At 40.5% G+C, this 23,805-nt stretch overlaps 2 protein-coding genes across 4 annotated transcripts in view; both read left to right on the top strand.

The window, feature by feature from the left end:
* nampt1 (nicotinamide phosphoribosyltransferase 1) overlaps nt 1–10,488 on the top strand; it is a 29,057-nt gene extending 18,569 nt beyond the window's left edge. Inside the window, exons 6-11 of one of the 2 annotated variants that reach the window (XM_071512544.1) lie at nt 272–408; nt 4,324–4,549; nt 5,350–5,469; nt 5,931–6,071; nt 6,727–6,858; nt 7,102–10,488. In XM_071512544.1, coding sequence (XP_071368645.1) covers nt 272–408; nt 4,324–4,549; nt 5,350–5,469; nt 5,931–6,071; nt 6,727–6,858; nt 7,102–7,215 — 870 coding nt within the window. In that variant the 3' untranslated portion in view covers nt 7,216–10,488. Of the gene's footprint in view, nt 1–271; nt 409–4,323; nt 4,550–5,349; nt 5,470–5,930; nt 6,072–6,726; nt 6,862–7,101 lie in introns of both variants that reach the window. The other variant, XM_071512543.1, reaches the window with a different exon arrangement.
* Nucleotides 10,489–12,941: 2,453 nt separating this feature from the next.
* On the top strand, nt 12,942–20,501 carry sypl1 (synaptophysin-like 1). Of its 2 annotated transcripts, XM_071512546.1 has the most exons (5): nt 12,942–13,066; nt 17,786–17,904; nt 18,303–18,507; nt 19,332–19,523; nt 20,364–20,501. In XM_071512546.1, exons 1-5 carry the CDS (start codon nt 12,995–12,997, stop codon nt 20,493–20,495), a joined length of 720 nt encoding a protein of 239 aa, XP_071368647.1. In that variant the 5' UTR covers nt 12,942–12,994; the 3' UTR covers nt 20,496–20,501. The 2 variants fall into 2 exon arrangements, with proteins under 2 accessions (XP_071368647.1, XP_071368648.1); XM_071512547.1 differs by lacking the exons at nt 17,786–17,904; nt 18,303–18,507 and having other exon boundaries at nt 12,998–13,066.
* The last annotated feature ends 3,304 nt before the right edge of the window (nt 20,502–23,805 follow it).

Genomic DNA, 23,805 nt, shown 5'->3' with positions numbered 1-23,805 from the left:
TCATCATACTCAAACTCAGTAAATCCTGCACACTGATGTCAATGTTTTTTTGAACTAAATCACTTTTCTTTAAACAATCCTAAAGTTCTAAAAAAAATGTACGACAAGAAAAACTTCTAATCGCAAGTAGAATTTTTTGTAAAAAAAAAAAAAAAAAAGTAAAGGTTATTTAAAAAGGGAATAAATGAAAAAATGATTATGGCCATGGGAGATGCATAATGTGAAATCGTGGTCATTCATCTCCCCTGCTCCCTCTCCCTCCTGTTTGCAGACCGCAGGCATCGGAGCCTCCGCCCACCTGGTCAACTTCAAGGGCACAGACACGGTGGCTGGCATCGGAGTCATCAAGAAGTACTATGGCACCAAGGACCCCGTGCCCGGCTTCTCAGTGCCCGCTGCAGAGCACAGGTACACACACACACACACACTTTAAATGTTTTATTTATTAAATATGGCTTAAGGTCATTTAAGGACACAAAAAGCATCGTCTCCGCTGCACAGCCTTGCTGCCTATTGCACTGTATTACAGAGGCAGAATTTCTCTCTCGGTGTGGCCTACTTTTCGGAGCTGCAGAGTTTTCCCTGGCTTTTAGAGAAGGTCGAGTGGCACCATTACCTGTGCGGTGTAGGGCAGGAGCCTAATGGTTTTTTTTTAACTGGAGGGCACAGTAGCTAGTGAGTCACAATGTTCACCACCCACTTTTAATTGTTTTACCAGCCAACCAGAGTTTTAGACTAGAATAGGACAGGCGGGTTACCTGCCAAAGTGACTGACAGAGTAGACAAACTTCACAGTCACAGGCAAAATTTACCCATATTTACCAGGCTGGTGGCTGGCGTACGTTTCCCTACCTGCTAGGGGTTTGAACAATCTCTAAGAGTGCATAACGTCCTTTTGGAACAAACCGGAGGCTATTTGATACCCATTCAAAAAGCTTATGTAAGATAGAGATACAAAATACAGTATGTGGTACATTTCACATTTGAAGCATTTGTTTTTCCAGAAAAGAGGACATATAAAAAATGTGCCACCTACTCTTACAAAATGGTTACTGGAATTAAGCAATTTTTGGAGAATATAATCCCTTTTACTTAGATTTTGAACGATGAAAACTAGAGAATGGTAATGATCCCTTTCCTATTTAGGTGGCCAGAAAGGGCGGTGCCAATTGCATCTATGCATTGGTCTGGTGCAGGTACAAAGTATTGACCAAGAAAAATAAGCTATGTATTTATGCACTTCAATATATTCTCACAGCTAACTTTATTCGATATTACAGTAAGTCATAGCTCTGTAGCCAAGTTTGATGGTGCTAATTAGGTAGCATTAATCGAAAATAAACAAAAAGGTTAATTAAAATACTAATAGAGACAACTAATAATCCAATTACTTTAGAGCTGACCATCCACCCTAACGATGGATGCATCCATTCTCCAAGCATCATTATTGACATATTTGTTTCCTATAGTCTTTCCAATAAAAGTTGTAGAGAACTGGGAAGCTTTAATAATACTGTAATCAACTTCTCATCCATTTTGCACTTGCCAGTTGGAACTATACTACTATTTCATGAAACAAAATCACATCAGCAGGGAAACAAGGAAGCACAGAAATCTGCTTGGCTCTTGGCTGTTGAATTTCCCTGGTTGCTCAGTAGTGAATGGTCTTCCGGTGACTTATTGATCGTGTTGCTCGCAGTGTGGAAGCACGGTATTGGTTTAGCAGGGAGGAAAAGTCGGGGCTGCTGTAAATTTTTACAGAAAAAAGTGCAGCACATTCCAAAAATCCAGTCTTATCTGTGGTGTAGTGTTGTGTCAATACTGAACAAAGGGAAAGGGAAAGGAAAAATACCTGTGCACTGAGTTTGACTCCCAGTAAGCTTTACTTTTCCAGCATTTCAAACCAACGTGGGTTTTTGTCAGGCAATCACAAGCAAATATTACCGGTGGCAAGATTCAGTGTGCAAGTGGGTATCTTTTTTCCTTTGTTCTGCTCTTACTTGTCTCTGGGCCTTTAACAAAGTTTGATATCTGGGCGCCTGTTGTAGCTTTTGAAAATACCTCAGAATCACAGAGCAGCACAGCTAGGCAGAAAAAGAAACCGGCAAAAGTTTTGAAACCTGTTTGCTTTTTGTGTTGAAACCCTAATAATCCTCACAACTGCTTTTACAACCTCCAGAGAACCAGTAGTTGTTATGTCGCACAATAACATTCCTGTGGCCAATGATAATTATCAGCACTGGGGATGTATCCAGATATTCCTAGAAACTGCAGGGTTGGGCACATCTCTGCTCTATTCAGCTCCAGTTCTGCCCCTGCCGAGATCGTCTGGTCTTTGGCTGAGAGCCACGTCCAGAAGCTAACTTTTTCATCCACAAGCCAAATTGATTTTTAGAATAAAAAACGTGTTCCAAATAATGGTTGGCTATCTGCCAAAGTGGCAGATAGAGGAGAGAAATTTACCCGGCAGAGTGAAAATGTACCCAGCATTTGGCTGGTGCTGATGTTAATTTGCTACATTGCTTAGAGCTTGTTCACCCTCACACTCATTATGCAGTACACCTGTCTCTGTTTGTGCTCAGGCCTGTGGATGGCTGGAGGTGAAGATTTTGATTCTCTGCCACCCCGACACAAACAGCTCTATTCATCTCTGTCTTTTTCTCTCCTTGGCTCATTCTCTTTTTGTCTCATTCTCTCATTCTCTTTCTCTTCCACCTTTTTCCTTCTCTCTTTCCCTGTCGTGTGTTGTTTTATACTACTGAGACATTTTTCCTTCTCTCTCTCTCTCTCTCTCTCTCTCTCTCTCTCTCTCTCTCTCTCTCTCTCTCTCTCTCTCTCTCTCTCTCTCTCTCTCTCTCTCTCTCTCTCTCTCTCTCTCTCTCTCTCTCTCACACTCACACTCACACTCATACACACAGCGTTGCTTCTTCCTTGCCACCAGGGCAGTTACTGCTGCTCCAGTGCACCCTTCATCCCCGCACCAGTGCATTGTGGGATGGTGGCAGTAGTTGTCATAGCAACTGTTATGTAATACCCCCCTCCTCAATCTGTTTGGTTTCTGCTTCAGAGGGGGAGGAGTCACAGTGAAATTCCACTTTCATTTTGACATAGGGGGAGGGATTTTGTCTCAAGCAGAGCGGAGGTGCTTTACCTTAAATGCACTCAAAATGCCAAACTTTACCATCACCTAGACTGCAAAACAAGCTATGATCCCCAGTCGATTTCCTCAAGACCACTTCAGTCTCCACTTTACAGTTTCAAATGGAGCAGGAATGCCTTATGAAGAGGACTTTTTATCAGATCTTTGAAAAATCTACAAAAAGACGTACAGTTACAAATACCAAAAGAAACTCACTGAATCAGGAGTACAATTCAGAATGTTTCTCTCTCTCCACCAGACCTGGGTCGAATATTGTTCAAACATACTTACCCCACTCACTGTAATGTCCTATCTCAAAAAATGTGTCAATCTGTCATCTTAAGTAGATTAAAACAAACATAGTGAAAACTACATACAAATACTATTTGGTTCATGTCTGGTCTCCTGGGTTACACCGCCCTCTTCTGGACAGTCTGTGGCATTACTGATTCATGAATGTCCTCTGGCTGTCTTCTGCTGTTTCTCTACTTATTTTCTACCTTTTTGTTCCAATGTTTTTTACTTTTACTTCCCTTTTGGCTCATCTTTACTTCCCATCCTCTTTCTGCCCCACACCCCATCACTCTATTTCCTGTCTTCGTTTCTCTCTCTCTGTCTGACTCTTTATCTTTTTATATTTCACCATATCACTCTATTGGTGCTCCACAACATTTCCTGTCTTTGTTTCTCTCTCTCTCTGTGACTCTTTATCTTTTTATATTTCACCATATCACTCTTTTTTTTGTTCTCCTGTTTCTTCCCCATCTTTGTTTGTCCCTGCTGCTGTACCTCCTCAATCACCCTTGCCACGATGGATCGGTCTTGTTAGTTAATTTGTTTGTTCTTTGGTCTGTCACACACAATATCTCAGACACTGCTTACTGACATTTGAGGAAATGGTACATCTCACCACTGCACTCCAGCAATTTCAAAATTACACTACTTAGCCCAAGCAGAGGCGCTACAATTACAGGTCAATGCAAGGAGACTTTGTTTTGTTTCTTGTTCCATCTCCCTCTGTTCTCCCTCACTTTCAGTATTGTCAGGTCTTGGCATGACTGTTAAAAACAGTATCCGCAAAGTGGTCTTTAATGTGTTGCATTGTAGAACAATCACATCTAAAATATTGGAAGAAATGATTGTAGGAAAAAAAAACACAAATTGCTCTGTCTTTCTCTCACCAGTACCATCACAGCGTGGGGGAAGGACCATGAGAAAGACGCCTTTGAGCACATCGTCAAGCAGTTTCCCAGTGTGCCCGTGTCCATAGTCAGCGATAGCTACGACATCTACAACGCCTGTGAGAAGATCTGGGGCGAAGACCTACGGGAGCTGATAGAGAAACGCAGCGCAGACGCCCCACTGGTGGTGCGACCAGACTCAGGAAACCCCCTAGATACAGTTCTGAAGGTATGGTACACAGCGGGCCAACTACAGGACTAAAATTAGATGTGGTTCCCAAGGTATGGCACACAGCTGACGTGTCCTATAGCAAGGCACTTCAGCTCAACCAACACAGTTTACCAATCTAAAGGATTTGCACTTAATTAATGCTGTTTTGAAATTACCACAAAGTTGATGTGTACTGAACAAAGCGATTAATCTCAACCAGCACAGTTAATCCATCTATGGATCTCAAACTCCCTAGATAAAATCCTGAAGGCATGACATGTGGCTGCAGCGTCCTCGAGCAATGCACCAATAGCAAGGCACTAAACCTCCAGTGTGCTCCTGTTTATCTGTAACAGAGAATGATATTCATCCTAATCTCCTCACTCACTAGTTTGGGTACCCGTTTGGGATGATGTGGCCAAATGGTTAGAGAGAGAGTTCAGTAAAAGGGAGTGCTCAGGTTTGATGTCCCATGATCCCAAGTGTGATTCAGCAAGACACCGAATCTTTAACAACGCCAAGGTTTAGGGAGGAGGAGGGCAGGCAAACTACTACTACTACTAATAAAACACCATCATGAATTCCCAGTAAAACTATGAGAACCATTCATAAAATTTCCTCCCAGTCATCGCAGCATGGCAGTTTGACAACATCTGCGTTTGATCTGCATTTTCCTTGATCTCTAGAACTTGTGCTTCTCCTCTTGAAGCCATGGTTTACATTTTTAAACTTCACAGGACCACCAGCACTCTGTGATGACTAACCTTTCCCTCTCTCTTTACTGCCTTCCTCCTCCTCTCCCCCTTTTCTTCTGTCAGGTTTTGGAGATCCTTGGTAAGAAGTTCATACCAGAAGAGAACTCTAAAGGTTACAAGGTTCTTCCTCCTTACATCAGAGTTATACAGGGAGACGGAGTGGACATCAACACACTGCAAGAGGTATAGACACACACACAAACACACATACACACTACACTGATGCACAAGCATGTACTAGGAGACACACACAACCCGATTATACAAAAGCAACATGGATACATTTGGCCTTTCTGAGTGCTTCAGTGCGTAATTTTACAGTCTTTAGACAGCAGAGATAACCTTATATGTAAAATATTTGTAATATGTTTACATTTGGTTTACTAATGATTTAAAAAGTATGTGGTTTTGATGGGAATATTACGTGTGTATCCCACTAGCCTGTTTTTTCCCCCTGATTCCTCTTGTTTATCTTTTGGTTTCCCATTGAGAAAACTGTCTGTCCCCCACAACACCATTTACTCCTGCACACACATTTAGTCTTTACACACACACACACACACATGGGCACAACATGTATGCACATCAACAATGAGCAGACACTGTAGCTCTGACAAACATTTTGTCTGTGTATTTTCCCCCAGATAGTAGAGGGTATGAAGGAACACAGGTGGTCCATTGAGAACATCTCCTTCGGCTCCGGAGGGGCTCTGCTCCAGAAACTGACCCGAGATCTGCTCAACTGCTCCTTCAAATGCAGCTACGTGGTCACTAATGGACTGGGGGTGAGGGCTGGCACCATAGAATTTAAATTCATTCAAAATAAATATAGACAGATATGTGTATGAGTGTCAGAATATCTGAGGGTTGCAGTGACCATTTGTAATGGTGTGTGTATATTTAAATAGGACATGGGAACAGTTAACCGACCAGTCAATTAAATGATGTGATGATGGACCAGTGATGGACCAGTAGCAGAAGTACTCAGTACTCAGTACTCAGTACTCAGTACTCAGTACTCAGTTAACTTGAACCTACAGACAGACTTACCAGAACAAATCATTGAATGCCCATGGTTCATCAATATGAATATAAATTAGCATTTTGCATAATTGATGTTTATTGAATTTATAGAAGAAAAGGCTATGTTGTCACCCATCCCCTAGGGTTACATGTTTTTGACATACACACTGAATTAGCTGTACATTTTGTTTGTTGTAGTTGTCTTTCTACTTTTAGACGAGCCAGTTAATTGATTACACAGCCTGAGATGAATCAGTGCTAAATTTAGTTAAACTTTTTGTCTTTGTTGTTGTTTTTATCTGTGTTTTCTTCCTTGTTTTTTGTCTGTAAAGCTCTTTGTGCCAAGCCTGTTTTTTAGAAGACTGATTTGAAATTCCCACATTTAAATGTCATGTTGTTTACTGTCCTGTGGTGCAGGTGAACGTGTTCAAAGACCCGGTGGCCGACCCCAACAAGAGGTCAAAGAAAGGCCGTCTGTCTCTGCACCGGACGCAGAGCGGAGACTTTGTCACCCTGGAGGAGGGCAAGGGTGACCTGGAGGAGTATGGCGTGGTGAGTCTCACACACACACATGCACACACACACACACACACACACACACACACACACACACATTAATGGCTTTCCAGTCCAGCACAGGTGAATTAATTACAATCACTTGCCTTTTCTCTCTCCTGTCCCTCCTTTTTCTTCTTCATTTGCTCTGTCCCTCCTTCCCTCCTCTGCTCTTTTTTTCTGTTTTTACAAATCCCCATCCCCATCTTCTCTTTCTATCCATTTTCCTCTCTCCAGGACCTGTTGCACACAGTCTTTCAGAACGGGAAGATTGTGAAGACGTACACATTCGACGACGTCAGAGACAATGCTAAACTCAAGGAGAGCGAGCTCGATGAGCTGCTGCACTGAGCACTGCACTATTCTGACCCCCCCACCCCCTTCCCCCCACCCCCTTCCCCCCCAAACGACCCCTCACCCGTCACTTTTTGGCCTCTGACGTCACCCCAGCAAAAGGAGGTAGCGTGCACTGCTAATCGTCCCTACTCCCAAGGCCCAAGAGACGTCCCACCTTTCCTAAAAAAAAACCCAAAAAACAAAAAAAAACAACCTGAGATCCCCTTAAACTTCCCGGAACTTTGCCCCCAGTTCCAAAGCACTGTTGGTTCTCCAACGGAGTGGGGAATGAGAGAAACCCACACACCTCCGACCAACGGCGAACACCCCCTGAGTGAGAGAGAGAGAGAGAGAGAGAGAGAGAGAGATGGGGAAAGAGAGGAAAATGTGTGAGAGGTACAGTAAGCGACAGGAATGATGTGCAGAGGGTGAGAAGTTGTGGATGCGGTTAAGATGATAAACTCTGCGTTCACATCCCCATGCTGCTGCCCGACGGTCAGACTGAACTGACAGCAGCAGCGGTGATGTTGCAGTGATAGGCGGAACGTTTAGCAACATAAGAATGTGATTGGCTGCTGATTGGCAAAATCCCTCAAAAATTCTGAAAATGAATGACCTTCGGGCGACTTGTTGCATGTGGTGAGAACGCATGGAGAAAGTGAGAAAGACCGTGAAAGAGAGAGAGAGAGAGAGAGAGAAACTATGAAGCCACACCCACACCAATGACTGTGCCCCGTGTATTGTGTACAGAGCAATTTAGAAAAAAAAAAAAGTCTGAATCTACTTAGCTTTGTCTTTTATGTGAAGGAAGGAAATGATGATCATTATATGTAACGGTGCACTGATAACATTAACCAGCTAATAAATTGCTCCTGCTTGGTATCAGAGAAGGTCTTGAATGCTGAAATAATGTAATTGTAGTAAAAACTCACTTTTCACAGTTTTCTTCTTTTCAAGAAGTAGTTATGGCCAAGGCCAATATGTAAGAAGAACTGGCTGAATAGTTTATACTCACACTTGGCCAACAAAATATGTTATTGGTGCATCTCTGAAGGTATATAGATGATCATCTACCTGCCATTATGTTTTAGACTGCGTTTCCCACAATGCGTTCACATCTTGAAGGCCCAATCCACAATCCAAACACTAACAAAACGGTACCTGCACCACTAAAATCCAAAGTATATGGACCGAAGAGGTTTACCCACTCAGATTGATTGATAGAGCTGATATGTATGTGACAGCTTATCGTGTTTTAAATGTATTTTGAAATTCTGATAGTTATGTTTACATTTTGTAAACATTGACTTCAATTGTCCCTGCATTTTTGTTTTTTCACAATTGTGAAAAGCTTATTTTCCATAAGAAATTATTACTCATTACAATGTTGTCAGTTTCATGTAGGAGCCTAGAATCTTCAGTTTGACATGACAGGATTTTTCATTTCTCATTTTACCTTTATCACTGATCCACCAAATACATCCCCCCAAAATGTTGGATTGCCTCTTCAGGGTGGCGAACGCTCTCGAAACCAGTCTTTGCTGTATAAGACCAAGAGTTGATGTAAAATGGATCACAGAAATAGTCTTCACAGGAATGGAGACGCTCTGTGAGTCTAAATATGTGTTTATGAAAGATTACTAAATGTGGCTCCTGGGCTGAGATGTACATGTTAAATGTTGGTATTGGTGTGCGTGCATGTGTGTGTGCTTGGATCTATGCGTGCGTGTGTGTGTGCGAGTGCGAGTGTGCATGTGTGGTTGTGTGTGTGTGTGCACTGACTTTTTCTTCCTTTAAAGGATTATGTGGTATTCCTTTATGCAAATGTATTTGTTGATTGGGGGGAAAAGAGAGAACTCTTCCTTTACTTTGCTGGCCTTTTTTCTGAAGGGAGACGCAGCATTGTGATAAAACGGCGGTGATACACTAGTCATTTATAGTTTCCCAACAGCTACATGTTGCTGTCACAGTTGCGCAGTTGCCGACTTGCGTTGCCCAAAATGTTGCCCTGGGTATCACTGCTTTAACTCCTGAAAAGCAAGGACACTTTCAACAGAGGTGGTTTCCGAAAAAGTGAGGAAGTGCCCATTCAGATTTTATTGCCCAGGTGTAAATGGGATCTTGTTGATATGCCTTCTCTGTTGAGTGTCGGCCCTGCTTCCAGGCGTATTTAGTCACTTTGCTGAGTTGGCCTTTTTCAGAGTGTAGAGATTTTTCTGTTGCAGAAAGCTGGGAGAGAAATGAGGAGGAGCAAGGAGCCGGTGACATCACAGGAATCAAAACATTTTGATACGACCTGAAGGATTGACGCAAAGAGTTTGGTCAGTAGGAAGCAGTAAGGGCTTCAGTGCTTTGCTCAAAGGCACTTCAGCGGTAGTTATTCACTTCCCCCACGCACGTTGTCCAAGATAGTGCAGAGATTTGAGAGAAAAACCTTTAAGAAACTTGTGATGTCATTGAATCCTGTCTCTCGCTCCTGGCTGAAGAACACACTACTCAAACACGGCCAAGCTGGTAAACAACACAACTAATCATGTTGCTGAAACACTGTCGCACTAATTTTTTCTTTGTTTTGTTTTTTTCTTTCTTTCTTCTTGTTTGTTTTTTGCAACTGGAATCTCACCAATCATTTGTTATCTGTCGAAACACTTGTTATCCATCGTTTAGTTTGGAGAGCTAGGCGGTTGTCACTGGTTTTATTTTTCCTTTTCAATTATGGGGTGCATTTTAGTAAAGTTTTGATTTTACTATTTTGATACTGTCTTGGTTCTTACCTCAGAAAAATATTATTTTGTATGACAAAGGAGAAAAAATGCCAGAAATATTGCAGTAAATATCCTTATTTACGAACGATGCGGCCAAACTGCCTTCTCACTTGTACATATAACAACTTATTGGACTGAAAGCGGAGAGGGCAGGTTAGGGAGATTAACACAGTAGATAATATTATTATTATTTTTGTCTAAATGACCATTTTTGTACCAACAGAAGAATATCCAAAACTGCTTGACTGAACTGGCAGTGTGACTGTTTTTTTGTGATTGACAAGCTTTTAGCTTCTGTTTGTGTGTGTGTGTAGTCCTGTGTGAATGCCTTGTGCATAATGGATGAAAACTGCTATGTGAATACTTTTTGGTTTTCTTTTTGTTGTTGTTGTTTTACTTGTATGTATATGTTGGTTGTCCCAAATTCTCTCCCGACACATCTTCTCTGATATTTTAACTAACATAACTGTTGCTATATTGTCAACAATACATTGATTAAAGATGCCACCCTGTCAATTTCAAATGTTTGATTTATTTGGCCTTCTGTTGCATAGGATTCATGTAAAACTCACTCGTTCAACCTTGACTTTTTAATGCACATACCTCTTGGCTTCTCCTGGTGCCCCAGTTGGCCAGTTACACAGCTAAAAATCGAATGGTTCATTTTCCTCCTTGTTCTGTTTTGAAAACCTGTGTAAAAAAATGTACAGTACTGTCCAAACGTCTTAGGCACATGTAAAAAAAAAAGAAAAGAAATCCATAAAGCGAAGATGCTTTCAAAAATAATGAAATGAAGAGTTTCTAAATATAAAAAAATGTACTATAAAGAGCAGTCTACTGACAAACTAATGCACAATTAAACATCTAAGACAAAATGTATTAAAAAAACACAAAGATGGAAAAGGAGACCCAAATAACATAATTTCGTTCGTTGCCCATGGTTTGAAGTTATTGATAACTCACTGTTAAATGAAAAGAAAACATCATAAAATAATTTTGAAGGACTATATGTGCAGGTTGGCATATGTGAATGAAAACACTTATTTTGTTATTATGTTGCAGTTTAGATTTGCACTAAGAGTAATAACATCTCTGCTCCTAAGAATTGCTAATAGTGTCTTCAACTTTTATCCAAATCAAAACCCAACAGTGTCAGTGTTTTAAAAGCTCTGCAGGGGAAGTCCTGGAGATGGGGAATGTGAACAAGTCTCTCCCAAAGCCAGAAACAAGCGATGAAAAACTCCTGTCATAAGAAACAAAACCTGAAGCTGCTCCAATGGCAGTGAATGGGACACCAAGCACTGCATGAGTCCACAAAGTCCGCCTGCTGTACGCTGTCAGACATTGTGTCTTGATAACACTGCAGATTTTGGTTTCTAGCTCTGGGGGAAAGTTGCTGACTCGGCTATAGGGATAACAGGAGTTCTGTTTAATGGTGGATGGTGGTACGTTCACATCTTCACTGAGCGTTACAGCAGAATAAGTGTAAATTCTGACATTGTCCACATTATAAGCAGCCGAAAGTGAAAGATTTAAACTTTAAAGAGGAATTTCAGCCATATCACTGAACATTTGAATGTCATTTCTACCTACTTAGAGTAAGAATTTATTTATTCTCTCTACTGCTTTAGATGGACTACTTGATTGTATTCATTTGAACCAAAAGAAAACCCCAATTCATTCAAGTTTTCATGCTGTTTTAATCTGATCTACAAAAAATAGAGACTATAATGAAACTCAAACAGTAACCTTTAATATATCTCAAGTGCAAACTATTTCAAGTTTTGTAATTCATGTTGGATGAGGGGCCCTAGTCAGGCAGTCTGGTCTTTTGTGTGAAATGACCCTTTAATCATTTGATATTTCTATATGTCAGTCAGTTCATGCTCTTTGAAGTAAACCTTTTTTTTTTTTTTTGCCTTAGTTGAAAGAATTTTGAGAATTTGCGGTTTGGTCTCAAAGTCATATGACCCAGTCAGCACTAAGGAGCCATTATAATAACAACACTGCAACTTCAGCAAGGAAGCAACCTCCATGTTGTAGCAGACAGAGCTTCTTCGATGAAAGATCACTAGAATATTCCTCACAATATGCATGCGGCGCTCAGTCGTGAGTTTATAGGGACCTTTTCATACTTGTTGTTCTTTCTTGCTGTTTCTGGGCTTTTCTGTGGTACTTTTTGACCTATTGCTGCGTGGTAGTTTACGGTTTTGCAGTGATATTTGTATGGGATCCTTCTAAAATGTATTATAGGAATACTATAGTTCTTCCTCATAAGGGCTACAGGACTCTTGCAGCCCAGTAAGAAAAAAAAAAAAACCTCTTGCTTGCAACAGTTTCCTTTATCTCCTCCTTCCCGAACAGCTCTCTCTGTAGCCGCAGAGGAAGCCAAGGAATCAGATAATGCTTTTTTCATTTACTAATCCTTTGTAACTAAGACGCTATTTCTCCAAAAGCATAGCGCAATCTGGCACACTTTCCGCTCTTTTCCCCACTGCGTCGCCTGCGTATTTGCGCAGCGGCATCACCAAGCGGAGCGCAAGCAAACCCGTTTTTGCACTGCAAAAAATACCCATTTTAACAAATCGTGTAGTCTCGTATCAGTCTCGAGTCTGCTGACTTTTCTCAAATACGAGTGAAAATATCCGCCAGTGAGATGAGGTGGAGTGAGATGAATTTCAATTCTTTAGGAGTTTTAGTTTTCTTGAATCTCGTGTCATTTTCTTAATGCTATATGGATTGATCTGCTTATGATCTGCTTATTCTGTCTTGTTTCAAGATATTGACACAAGCAAACTGCATATTGACACAAGCAAACTGCAAACTGCAACGAGTGGGATCCCCACTTAGCCTACTTTAAAGCAAAGCGAGATTTTAAGACTCAGACTCTGGACTAACTGAGCATTTTTTTGCAGTGTCGGCAGCAGATCCACGTCATTCTGTCAAACAACTCCCCTTTTTCCTCCCTGTTGGACCAACATCCACAGTTTAGGAACGAGGATAAAGATTTTGGATAAGGAGCAAAAATCATGATGACCGGATTTCGGCTGAACTTGTCGCCGCTGAAGGAGCCGCTGGGTTTCATCAAACTGGTGGAGTGGGTAAGTTAGATGTGTGTGTGTGTAGTGTGTGTGTGTGTGTGTGTTATACATAGATTACAGGGAGGGAGGTATTCAACCCTTTACTTGGTTTTTTCACTTTTTTCCCCAAGAAGCCGGCGATTTTCAGCACAATCCTTCACGAAAAATAACTAGGCCTACAGCAATCCTATAATTATTATTATTATTATTTTGAAGGATGCAACACAAACACTAGGAAAACCTGAAGATATTATGAAGCCAACATGGGTCAAAACTTAGGCTGTAGCACAGAAAATCCCAAAGTGATTAAAACTATCATAAAAAACCCACTTTTGAGCAGCAAAGACAGACTATAGGAATATCATATGGATATTATAGGAATATCATATGAATATTAGAACAGATATAATAGTATAAAGCTCTTATAGCGGGATAGCAGGGAGGTAAAACATTTTCCTCTGTCAAATTTCCCCAGAAATGAGTATTGTGGGTGTTGCCATAGCATTTGTTAACAATGGAAATGTCGAACTAAGTAATCAACCCCATAAATGAAACTCTGCTTATTCACACATTTCTGGAAACTGCTTTGTATGGAGAGTTGATTCATCAGCTGTCCTGCATGGGGATTTTCAACCATCTGCAGCATGGGAGTTTTTTTTATATACAGTAGCCTACATATGCATTTTTAGAAATTTGCAAGCATAAGTTCAACTCCAGTCAGTGATTACCACAAGGCAGACTAGCAACAATATAAGCAGTAGACAATTACATATCAATAATAGTGTTTATTTTCATGAAAAGATCTATTTTCATGTAACTTGACATATGTCTGGTTCTGCTTACTCTATTACATCATGTGATTTTAGATGTTAAAGATTGATTTTTCGTATGTTAGGTGGGTAAACTCTGTTTCACAAATGAAAAAGTGAGTTTATAGGTGGGTTTGCCCTTGTTGGATAATCTGCCTGTTACTTTACAGTGTAGCTGGATCTGCTGCAGACTGGTTGTGGCAGTGTGGTCTCTACTGGCCTGCCCTTCAAATGTCAGAGACAGTTATAGATTAATGCATTTCTCACCAATTATTTACCCCTGAGTGACCATGCAGACGTTGTCTGTGCTAGAAATGCTGTGAAACTACTGATTTATATACTGATTTCTCATAGGATCAACTCTTAAAAGACTGTGTCAATAATATCAGGTCACAGTGTGTTCCTCATAATGGATATGTAGGGTTTTGTTGTTGTTTATTTAACGCCCTTCCGTCATGAGAAAACCTAATTTCTCGGGGAAAGCCCATTCATCAGCTCTGCTCTGCATAACTGGGTCAAAGGAATCCAGTGTGGGCCATGTAGCAGATAACTGAGTTACAGCTTCTCTCAGCTGTTCTCTTTCCCCATGGCACTCTTAATACACACACACACACAGATACAGAGACAGAGAGAGAGAGGAGAGAGAGCAGCAACACCAAGTCATCTGACTGAAGACAAAGCTGTGTGTGTGTGTGTGTGTGTGTGTGTGTGTGTGTGTGTGTGTGTGATTGTGTTGCTATTGTGTAATACCTATTTAACCAGGCAAATTTTCTTGTTCTCAACAAAGTGCCTAGATGATACATGCGTTCACACACATAAACCTGGGATCTTCCTACATCCTCCAACACTTAGGGGTCCCAACCCATAGCTTAGTATATAGTGATGTAATGATAATGACTATAAAACATAATTTAGCAAATTATTTTCCCAGCAGGTCCTAGAATTTGAACCGGCAACCCAGTCTTAAGCAGCCTATGGATCCCTTCTGGGTCCCAAGCAATAGTTTAAGAAACACAGCCTTATATTATGATAACTGTAAAATATCACTAATAAAAAAGCCACTATTATATTTGTCTTACTTACTAGAGCCAACCAACTAAAGACACTGGAAAAAATCTTCCTTCCCCTGAATACTTCAAAAGTTCAGATGTCTGTGCAGCTGTTGTTGCTCATATATTTTTTAACCCCGTTATCTCGAAGGTCGCAACTTGGTTATCTCCTTATCTCCAGATATTAACCTTTGTTTTCTCGTGATCGCAATTTAATTATCTCCTTATCAAGAGATAACAAAAACGGTCTCTCTTGAGATGACGACTTGTAGGTCACAACCTGCTGTGATGATGTCACACTTCAGGATCAAGCTCTTTATCAGAAAGTAGGTCGACGGCCCTCTGAGCTTCTTGCTGTTCACTTTTAAAGTAATACTCCGATTTTTCACAAGTATCTGTAATCAGAATACATTATATTTTAGAGAACGTCATGGAATGCAGTTAGTCAGATGTGAATGTTGTAACTGCATGAATGTGATCTCATGTAGTTCAATGGGTGGAGCATTAACATGGCCAAAGTCAGGAGTTCAATTTCCACTTGGGACACCCTCACTAAAAAAACAAAATATATGCACTCACAGGAAGGTAAGGTAATGATGTAAAGTACTTTGGATTGAAGCATCTACTAATTGCTATCTGAAGTACTGAATATGAAGCATGGCATGGCTGAAAAAGGGCATGCATGCTCAGCAAACCCTCCCTAACTAAATAAAGGTTAAAATAATGCTTACAGGCAGCAGCAGTGTGTGTGTGTGTGTGTGTGTGTGTTTAGTCCATGCTGGCTGTTATAGTTGGCCATGCTGTGACTCCATAACCTCGTAGTGGGAGTGTGACACAGACAGCGAAACAGGAATGTGCGAGAAGTACCTTGCTGTGGTGTGTGTGTGTGTGTGTGTGTGTGTGTGTGTGTAGCTAGAAAAACAGGAAGTGGCAGCTAGTGACATCTGGAGAAACATCTGGAGAGAGGCCTCGAGGTGTGTGTGTGTGCGCGCGTGTGTGTGTGTGTGTGTGGCTCTTGTGGTGTACAGCGAAGGGCAGCAGCAGTTGAGCTGCTCTGTAGTAAGCATTATTCAGGCGTAACTTTTCTCTCTTCATGTGTGAGTAAGTGTGACACGGTTGTGCTGATGAAACAGAATTTAAGGAGTCAGTTAGATGCGTTTCTCTGGTAGAGATGCCGTCATTTTGGTGTTTGGTGCGACGTTTGGGTCTGAATCAGGATCATAACCTTTGTCACATGATGTCATCCACTTCCCGTCATCACTGCAAGCTGTCTACTAAAACGGAAATGTCTTAAAGTGGTAATCCACATAATCTGCGTTCTCTTGACATCTTCAGTGCTAAACGATCACCTGTCAATCAAACAGTGCGTCCAGTACTGTGACGTCTTTTTTCCGTTGATGAAGTCTGAGTTTCTGTAGGTGGCTTTCTGTCCTTTGCCTGCTCAGCCATGGTTGCTATCGCTGCTCATGCTCAGTTCTTCTTCTATTTATCCCAAACATCACATTTATCACTTCCTTCCTTTTTCCCGGGAAAGTCCTACTTGGCACCGGGTGTTTAGAACAGCAAATGTAAAAGCTTTCATGAGCTGAGCATAGATTGAATCAGTGCTGTGTGAATCGTCAATAAACTAGCAAAAGTATCTCTAGAGAATGTCACAGACTGTTGCTTTAAAATAAGCATTAGTCTTTGGCTGCAAACCTTTGAATTAGCGCTGTAGCACAGTTGTCTGTCATGCTGGCAGGCTCAGGACTGCTGGTATTAAGTCTGGGCAGAGAGCCTGAAGCTGCAGCTATGACTAGAATGCATGACAACTGTAACTGTAACACTTGTTGATTATGCATTTCTAGCGAAAAAAATCTCCCTTTGCAGCGTATTGTAACTTGATGTGCATCTTTTCACCCCAAGTCACATACCCAGTGAATTATGTGCAAGAAGTACCAGTGTTTATCCTATTGCATATTTGCTGCACAAAGACAGTTTGAAGGCTAAGCTTCATCGCAGCCACCCTGACCAGAAGAATTCAGTTTGTATTGGTTTTAAGGAGAGTATTAGTGTCACATGGCCTACCTGCTGAATCAGATGCCTTTGCGCCCCAGCAGGAAAGAATTCCAAAGCTGAATTAGTGAATAATGTAAGTCATATTTTCATAAGGAAGAATGTTGAGAATGTTGATTCATATTGGATGTTTCCATTTTGAAAAAAAAAAGTTGACTCAGTTCATTGCTCAGTATTAACATCCTTGAAAATGTTTGTGTTTTGTAAGCAAAGGACTCAAGAAAACTTTAATGATATTCAGTAGCGAGTCTTATGTTCAGCTGTTTGTAAGAGAAAAAGTCATGTGATGGTCAGTTGACCCCTCAGGCCCCTTGCTGCTATATAAGCCTATTCATGGAGAACCTGAATTTGTCTTTTGGGTATGCTGTGCTTTCAAAATATCTGGTCCAGTAAGACATGTATGATGTGTCACAAAATGATATTATCTTTTCTAATCAGTTATTTGTTTCATTGAGAGATTGCCATGTCCAACAGTAATCTAATTGTGTAGTTTATAAGAGGATCATAATGGAAATAAGTTGCGAACGTTTATTTTGCTATCCTGATAGTTTAGAATAATATATTCTCGTTGGCATATGTTGGTATATTGTATTTCAATTTACCAATCAGTCAGTCAGTCAGTCAGTCAGTCAGTCAGTCAATAAGTATATTAATGAAATTTGTTATGTCTCTAAGTCAGACATTCTCTACTGATTGTTTCTACTGATCATTTAAAGCTGCTCTTTTTTCCCCTCTCTCTCTCTCTCTCTCTCTCTCTCTCTCTCTCTCTCTCTCTCTCTCTCTCTCTCCCTCTCTCCCTCTCTCTCTCTCTCTCTCTCTCTAAACAGCTCACGGCCATATTTGCTTTTGGAAGCTGCGGCGGATTCTCAGGGAGGAACATCATATCTCTCTTCTGCGGCGATGGGAGGAACGAGACCCTCAACGCCTCCTTTCACTACCCATTTAGGTGACAGTCCCAACACAGTCTTGTGATGTGAAGTCTTTGGGTTGGGAACACTTGGTTTCCAGTTCTTGAAGTTTGTCACTTATCATTAGTTAACTGATCTATTTGAAATGTGTGTAGCCAACACTGATTTCATTTGATGGGCAATGATTGATGTCTGAAAAACAAGAGTAAAAGATTATTTTGACCTAGTATAAGTACCAAATAAGAAGAAAGAATAGGACAACATGATGGTGATGAAGTGTAATTTCAGTACAGTATTTAAAGTTATTCTTAATAAATCAGTTCCTTTTTTGGTTTTAATATCTGCTAAGACTAGCTGTAACACTTTTTAGCAGTCATGCCTTCCCACTAAGCAAAACATCACTTTTAACCTTCTCTGCATGTTGTGTTGTGTCCAGGTTAAGCCAGGTGGTGCTGGTGGAGGGAAACGCCACGCTCTGTAACCACTCCGTTTCCACGACGCACCTGGTGGGAGACTCGGCCTCCTCGGCGGAGTTCTTCGTCGGTGTCGCCATCGTCTGCTTCCTGTACAGCATGGTGGCTCTGTTGGTCTATCTGGGCTACATGCACGTCTACAAGGACTCCGACTTCGGACCCATGTTTGTGAGTATCTGTCTTACAAATGCACCTCCCTCTGTGTGTTTCAGGGTCAGGGCCATTCAGGAGTTGAATTGAGAATGCGTGGTAAATTCCTATTCAATTCCTGGAGTTGGAATTGGAATTGGAATGTCACCTCTAAGGAAACATAATTTGATTTGAATTGAAATAACAGGAAACATAATTGAATTCCATTAAATTCCATGAAATTCCACTTCTAAGAGAGTTTGTATTGACTTGCTAAACATTATAAATCAAATATTATGAATCAAATAAAAGACAGTTAAACAAATCAAATACATTTAATCATAATGTATGTATTACGATTACATGGTATGCATCAAATACCAGCTGAAAGGTTCCTTCAACATTTTATGATATTCAGTATTGATAATATATAACACTACATATAATCTCAGATATGTGGTAAGAAAAAGCAAAAAAAAACCATGGAAATTCACTGAAACATAACATTTTTCAACAATATTTTTGAATCCGAGTCCAACCCAATTCAGAGCAATTAAGTGAGAAGTTCAGCCCAGGCTGGCCTGAGCCCATCAGAGCCAATTGGGTCTAATCAGGTCTAATTTGTTTTGGGCATAAATGTCCAGCAGTACTGCAGATAGACAATTGAGTTTTCTAATTATGGGACTATAATGTCCTTTCCCATCCAGGACTTTGTGGGCTGACATACTAAAAGCTTCAACCCTGGGCTTCCTGAAACATTTTTAAATGGATAATAAACTACAGTGCTATTAAACTGCTAATAAACGACTTCTGGCTTTAACATCCTCGTCACATTTTCGGACTGTCCTTGTTCTTGCCTGCAGGACTTTGTGGTGACGGCGGTGCTGGCCTTCCTGTGGCTGGTGTGCTCGTCGGCCTGGGCCAAGGGCCTGCAGAACGTGAAGGACGCCACGGACAGTGAGGGCATCGGCGCCACGCTGGCTCTCTGCAAGGAGAGCAACGTCACCTGCCAGGTCACCGAGTTCGCCAACATGCGCACCCTCAACATCTCCGTGGTGAGAAGACATGCAGGGACGACATCTGAAAAAAGTGTCATTTCTACTTACAAAATGATTGTTGGCATGAAAGCAAAACTCATAGTTTACAGTTGACAGCTATCGTAAGATCTTTGTTTAGAAATGAGTGACATTCCTAAGGAAGAAGTCAGCTATTCCCAGCAAACATTTCAACGTTGAATAGATGTTGATAGGACGGCCTGCACCTACATTGAAAACCTGAAATTTAGCACCAAAATAAAAGTTAAGACAAATTGTAAAATCAGGACATAAATATTTTTTTGATATCAGTTCAAAACAGTTTCCAAAGCTGTTTTAGTGTGATTTTTTTCTGTGCCATAGTAAGATATTGTGAAAATTGTGGGCTCGTTAATAATAACAATAAATGTGAAATGCTTGCTGGATCACAGGGTGTCTGCTGGTCCTGAAAAAGTCTCAAAATCATACAGTCTAAATGCAATTCAGTTCAGTATAGCGTTTTAAGACTTACATTCAGTTTTAGAGCTGTTCAAAATGTGGTTTCCTGATTACTCTGGTGAAAAATCGACCTATTTTCTGATAGGTCTGTGGTTTTCATTTTCATGCTTATTTCACTTGCAAAACTGGTTTTATATTTTGTTGTAACTGGCATCAGAAGGGTCTTAAAAAGTCTTCAGTTTAACTTGATGAAACCTGCAGACACTTTGTTACAGAAATGTTGATTGATAAATTTCAGGTAAGAATGAAACCTATCAAGCACAAACCATCGTCTAGAGGGTGATGAGAAAATCCTCCATTATTATTGAGTAATTGTTTTCCAGTGTCATTGAACTTGAGGTTTTCTCTCTCTCCATCTCCCAGGTGTTTGGCTACCTCAACATGTTTGTGTGGGCGGGCAACGCCTGGTTCGTGTACAAGGAGACGCGCTGGCACTCTCAGAAATACTCTTCCCAAGCCGGATCCGGAAGGCAACAGGTCCCTGCACCCATCTGACATGTAACCTGCACCCATCTGACATGTAACACACACACACACACACACACACACACACATAGAGGAACAGATGCACACACGCTGACAGACAAACACACAGAAATTGACATGCACACACCATACACACAGGCAAACGGACATACTATGAGCACACACACACGCACATACACACACACACACACACACACACACACAAACACACACACATACCTATGGCCTGTGAAGATGAAGGACAGATAACATGTAGAATGAAGGAGAATTTGTTAGATGGTCAATATGAAAACCTGTTGTGTCTTATTGGATTTGGACCTTATCAATATAGTAGCAGCCATTGTAGAAGTTTCCCACCACTCCACACGCATTTATCTTGCATTAGCACCACAGCAGACACTGCAGCCTATTTGGTTACGCAGAACTGAATTGGCATATTGTAACTCAAAACCACTGGCTGTCATATCATCCCTTGCACTGTCATGGCATGGTTGAACTGAGAAATGCAAATTTTCCAAACAAAATTCTGCTGAAAAGGGCTAAGCAACTCTGCAGCAGTAATGTTCTGCTGAGAAGAAAGTAGGACTGTTTTTTTTTTTTTACCTGTGCCTTATTTACAGTAGCGACACCAATGCAATTAGCATGCCAAAGCCTTTATACATGCCTTCTCACATGAATCCTTAGTATGTTTTGTTACGCTTTAGTAGGCAGATAGATGCACAGACAATGAACCAGTGTCTTGGCTATCATAACTGAGGCTTTACAGCAGCATTGGAGGCTCAAGCCTTATCTATCCATTGCCTTGTTTTGCCTTTTGAGGCCGGATTTCTTATGCTTTATTTAGGTATTGATGAATGTACGGTACTTTGGCTTCACCTCTTTGGTTTTCTGACAGGACACACACGAAAGGAAACAAGATTTAAACTTTTTGATCAAGAATTTCAGGGTGAAAAAAAGGGGTAGCACTTTGAAGTGCACTGTGAGGCATCATAAATTCATTATAAGCGCGTTATGACCACTCATTGTAATGTATTATGGCATACTGTATATTGTATACATTTAGTATGACTGGGCTGTGATACTGAGCTATGCAGTTGCCTCTTACTGTATTCAACCTGTTGAGTATTTGCACACAGTGTGTATTTTTAGCATTTTACACTGAATGTACAAAATATTAGGAACACTTACCATTTTCATGAACTACAGTGATGAGGGGATCCATGTAAAAGCCATTATCCCTTATTGATTTCCCTTATTAAATCTATACCAATCACAAAGGAGGAGATGTAGATAAAGAGAAGCAGACGAGTTAGAGAAGGATTTTTAAGCTTTGAGACAGTTGAGATGTGGATTGTCCAAAAGGGACTGCAACTCAATATCAGGAAGATGTGATTAATATTTTGTACAATCAGTGTATATCATGTTCAACAAGTATAATGCGCTCATATTGTGCTAAATATGCAAATGATGTTGTTCAGTGTGAGTGTAACCCCAAAAAGAATACTTGAGCTCTTACAAAACTTGTCTGTGACACCAAATTTGCCACTTAGCCTAATTAGTTCAGGAAATCTTGCTGTGCTTTTGCACCCAAAGTATGAAATGCTTCAGGTGCTCAGAGTCTCCAGGCTTTGATTTATTTAGTTTCTACCAAGGTACCAGTGGAAGATCAAATCCTTCCTAAATTCCGTCCTTTTTAAAAAAAAACAAAAAAAACTTTTCTGTTGTTATTGTGTTGATAGTTGTTGTGATTTCATCGTTACTTTTTAATTTCAGTTTCTTTCCATCACTTAATTGCCATGATTGTTAAACAGAAGAAATATTGTTGAAGCAGTACTTTTTTTATCTTCCCTGTTTAAACTTTGTGAGTATCTCAACATGTGATGTTAAATGCATTATTTTGTTATGGTCGTTGTTTGTACAAGTCACTCTAGTTTTCCTTTGAATTTTTTTTTGTTTTTTTTAAGCCATCTTCATGAGACACAGTGAGCTGGCATTGTGTCACTTTTTTTCTTTTATTTTTCATTTCTAAGAATGATATAGACAGTTATTTTGAATGATTGCTGATTTTTTTTCTTGTTTTTTTGTCTATTGCCTTTGATATAGTAAAAAGTTAACTTGGATTGTGTTGTGTGTCCAAGGACAAAGTTAAACAAATAAATGAATGTGTGTGTGTGGTGTACTGGTTATGCCTCTGCACTCTTGTAATCATCATTCAACCAGCTATAGCTTTGTCAATGATTCCTATGCATTTAACCTGCCAAACTGTCTTATTCAAGAGAAGGACATACATCCACTCTGTAACAAGCAGAATTTGATGTTCTTTCCTTTTTTTCAATAAAAATGAATGATTTTTACATTGGTCTCTGTAGTGGATGTGTGTGTGTTTGTGTGTGGTTCTCTGTGTGCATGTAACTACGTATAATTCTCAGCTGGTGACACTTTCTAAGTGTAGAAGTGAGGAAATGGAGGATTTTGTGATGCAGCAGAATTAGTTAGAATTAGTTAGGCACTGAAGCTCCAACTGCTCAGCAGCCCACAGTGGAAAACCTTCCCACTGCAAATACTTCTCCAAGCCGTTTCTGTTAAAGAATGCACTCTTAGTCAACTTGCCTGGTTAAATAAGGGTTAAGACTAAGACTTTATGAGCGAGCACAGGGTTGGATGTACAATCCCTCATGCCGAAGCCCCGGATGTATGACTCTACACCTTAAATAAGTATACAAAAAACAAAAATCAGTTACAAAGTGCTCCACGAAACAGAAGAGCAGCAGCAAAATAAAATAAGTTTAATGGTTAACAGAAATAAAAAGGAGTCTGATAGACAAAAATATCAGTGGAAAGTAAATGTAAAAAGATGAGTTTTGAGATTTTTAAAATACTCATCTGTTTGCTGATCTTACACTTAGAGGGAGTTGTATCAAGGCTTAAAAATCTCTCTCTCACCTGTGTCCATTATTTCCATCTTCCCTTCATAACTGAAATGAATTTACAGTAATAGGTGAACTCAAGAAACAATGGTAACTTTCCTCTAGATTCACCTGGTCAGTCTATTTAAGATAAGAAACAACAGGCCTAATTTTTTTGTACACTGAGAATAAGCCGCTATACTTTAAATTCTTCCTCGGCGTTAGAGAGGGAAAAAGGGGGCAAGTGCAGCAGGAGAGGAGGTGGAGATGCGTCTGTGACCCAAAACAATTATTACGACTCCAGGAGAGACAGACAAAATAGAGTGTCTTCTGTTTCGGTCTATCCTGTGACCTCAATGATGGCTGTTTGTCTGGGGAACAAACACAACATTGTGGTCGAGTCACCCTGTGTG

Source organism: Centroberyx affinis, unplaced genomic scaffold, assembly GCF_046629955.1.
Source record: "Centroberyx affinis isolate AG114_WGS23_722 - 3 ecotype Tasmania unplaced genomic scaffold, CSIRO-AGI_Caff_v1 ptg006345l_1, whole genome shotgun sequence".
Lineage (NCBI taxonomy): Eukaryota > Metazoa > Chordata > Actinopteri > Beryciformes > Berycidae > Centroberyx > Centroberyx affinis.
This window is presented reverse-complemented; position numbering and strand designations above follow the sequence as displayed.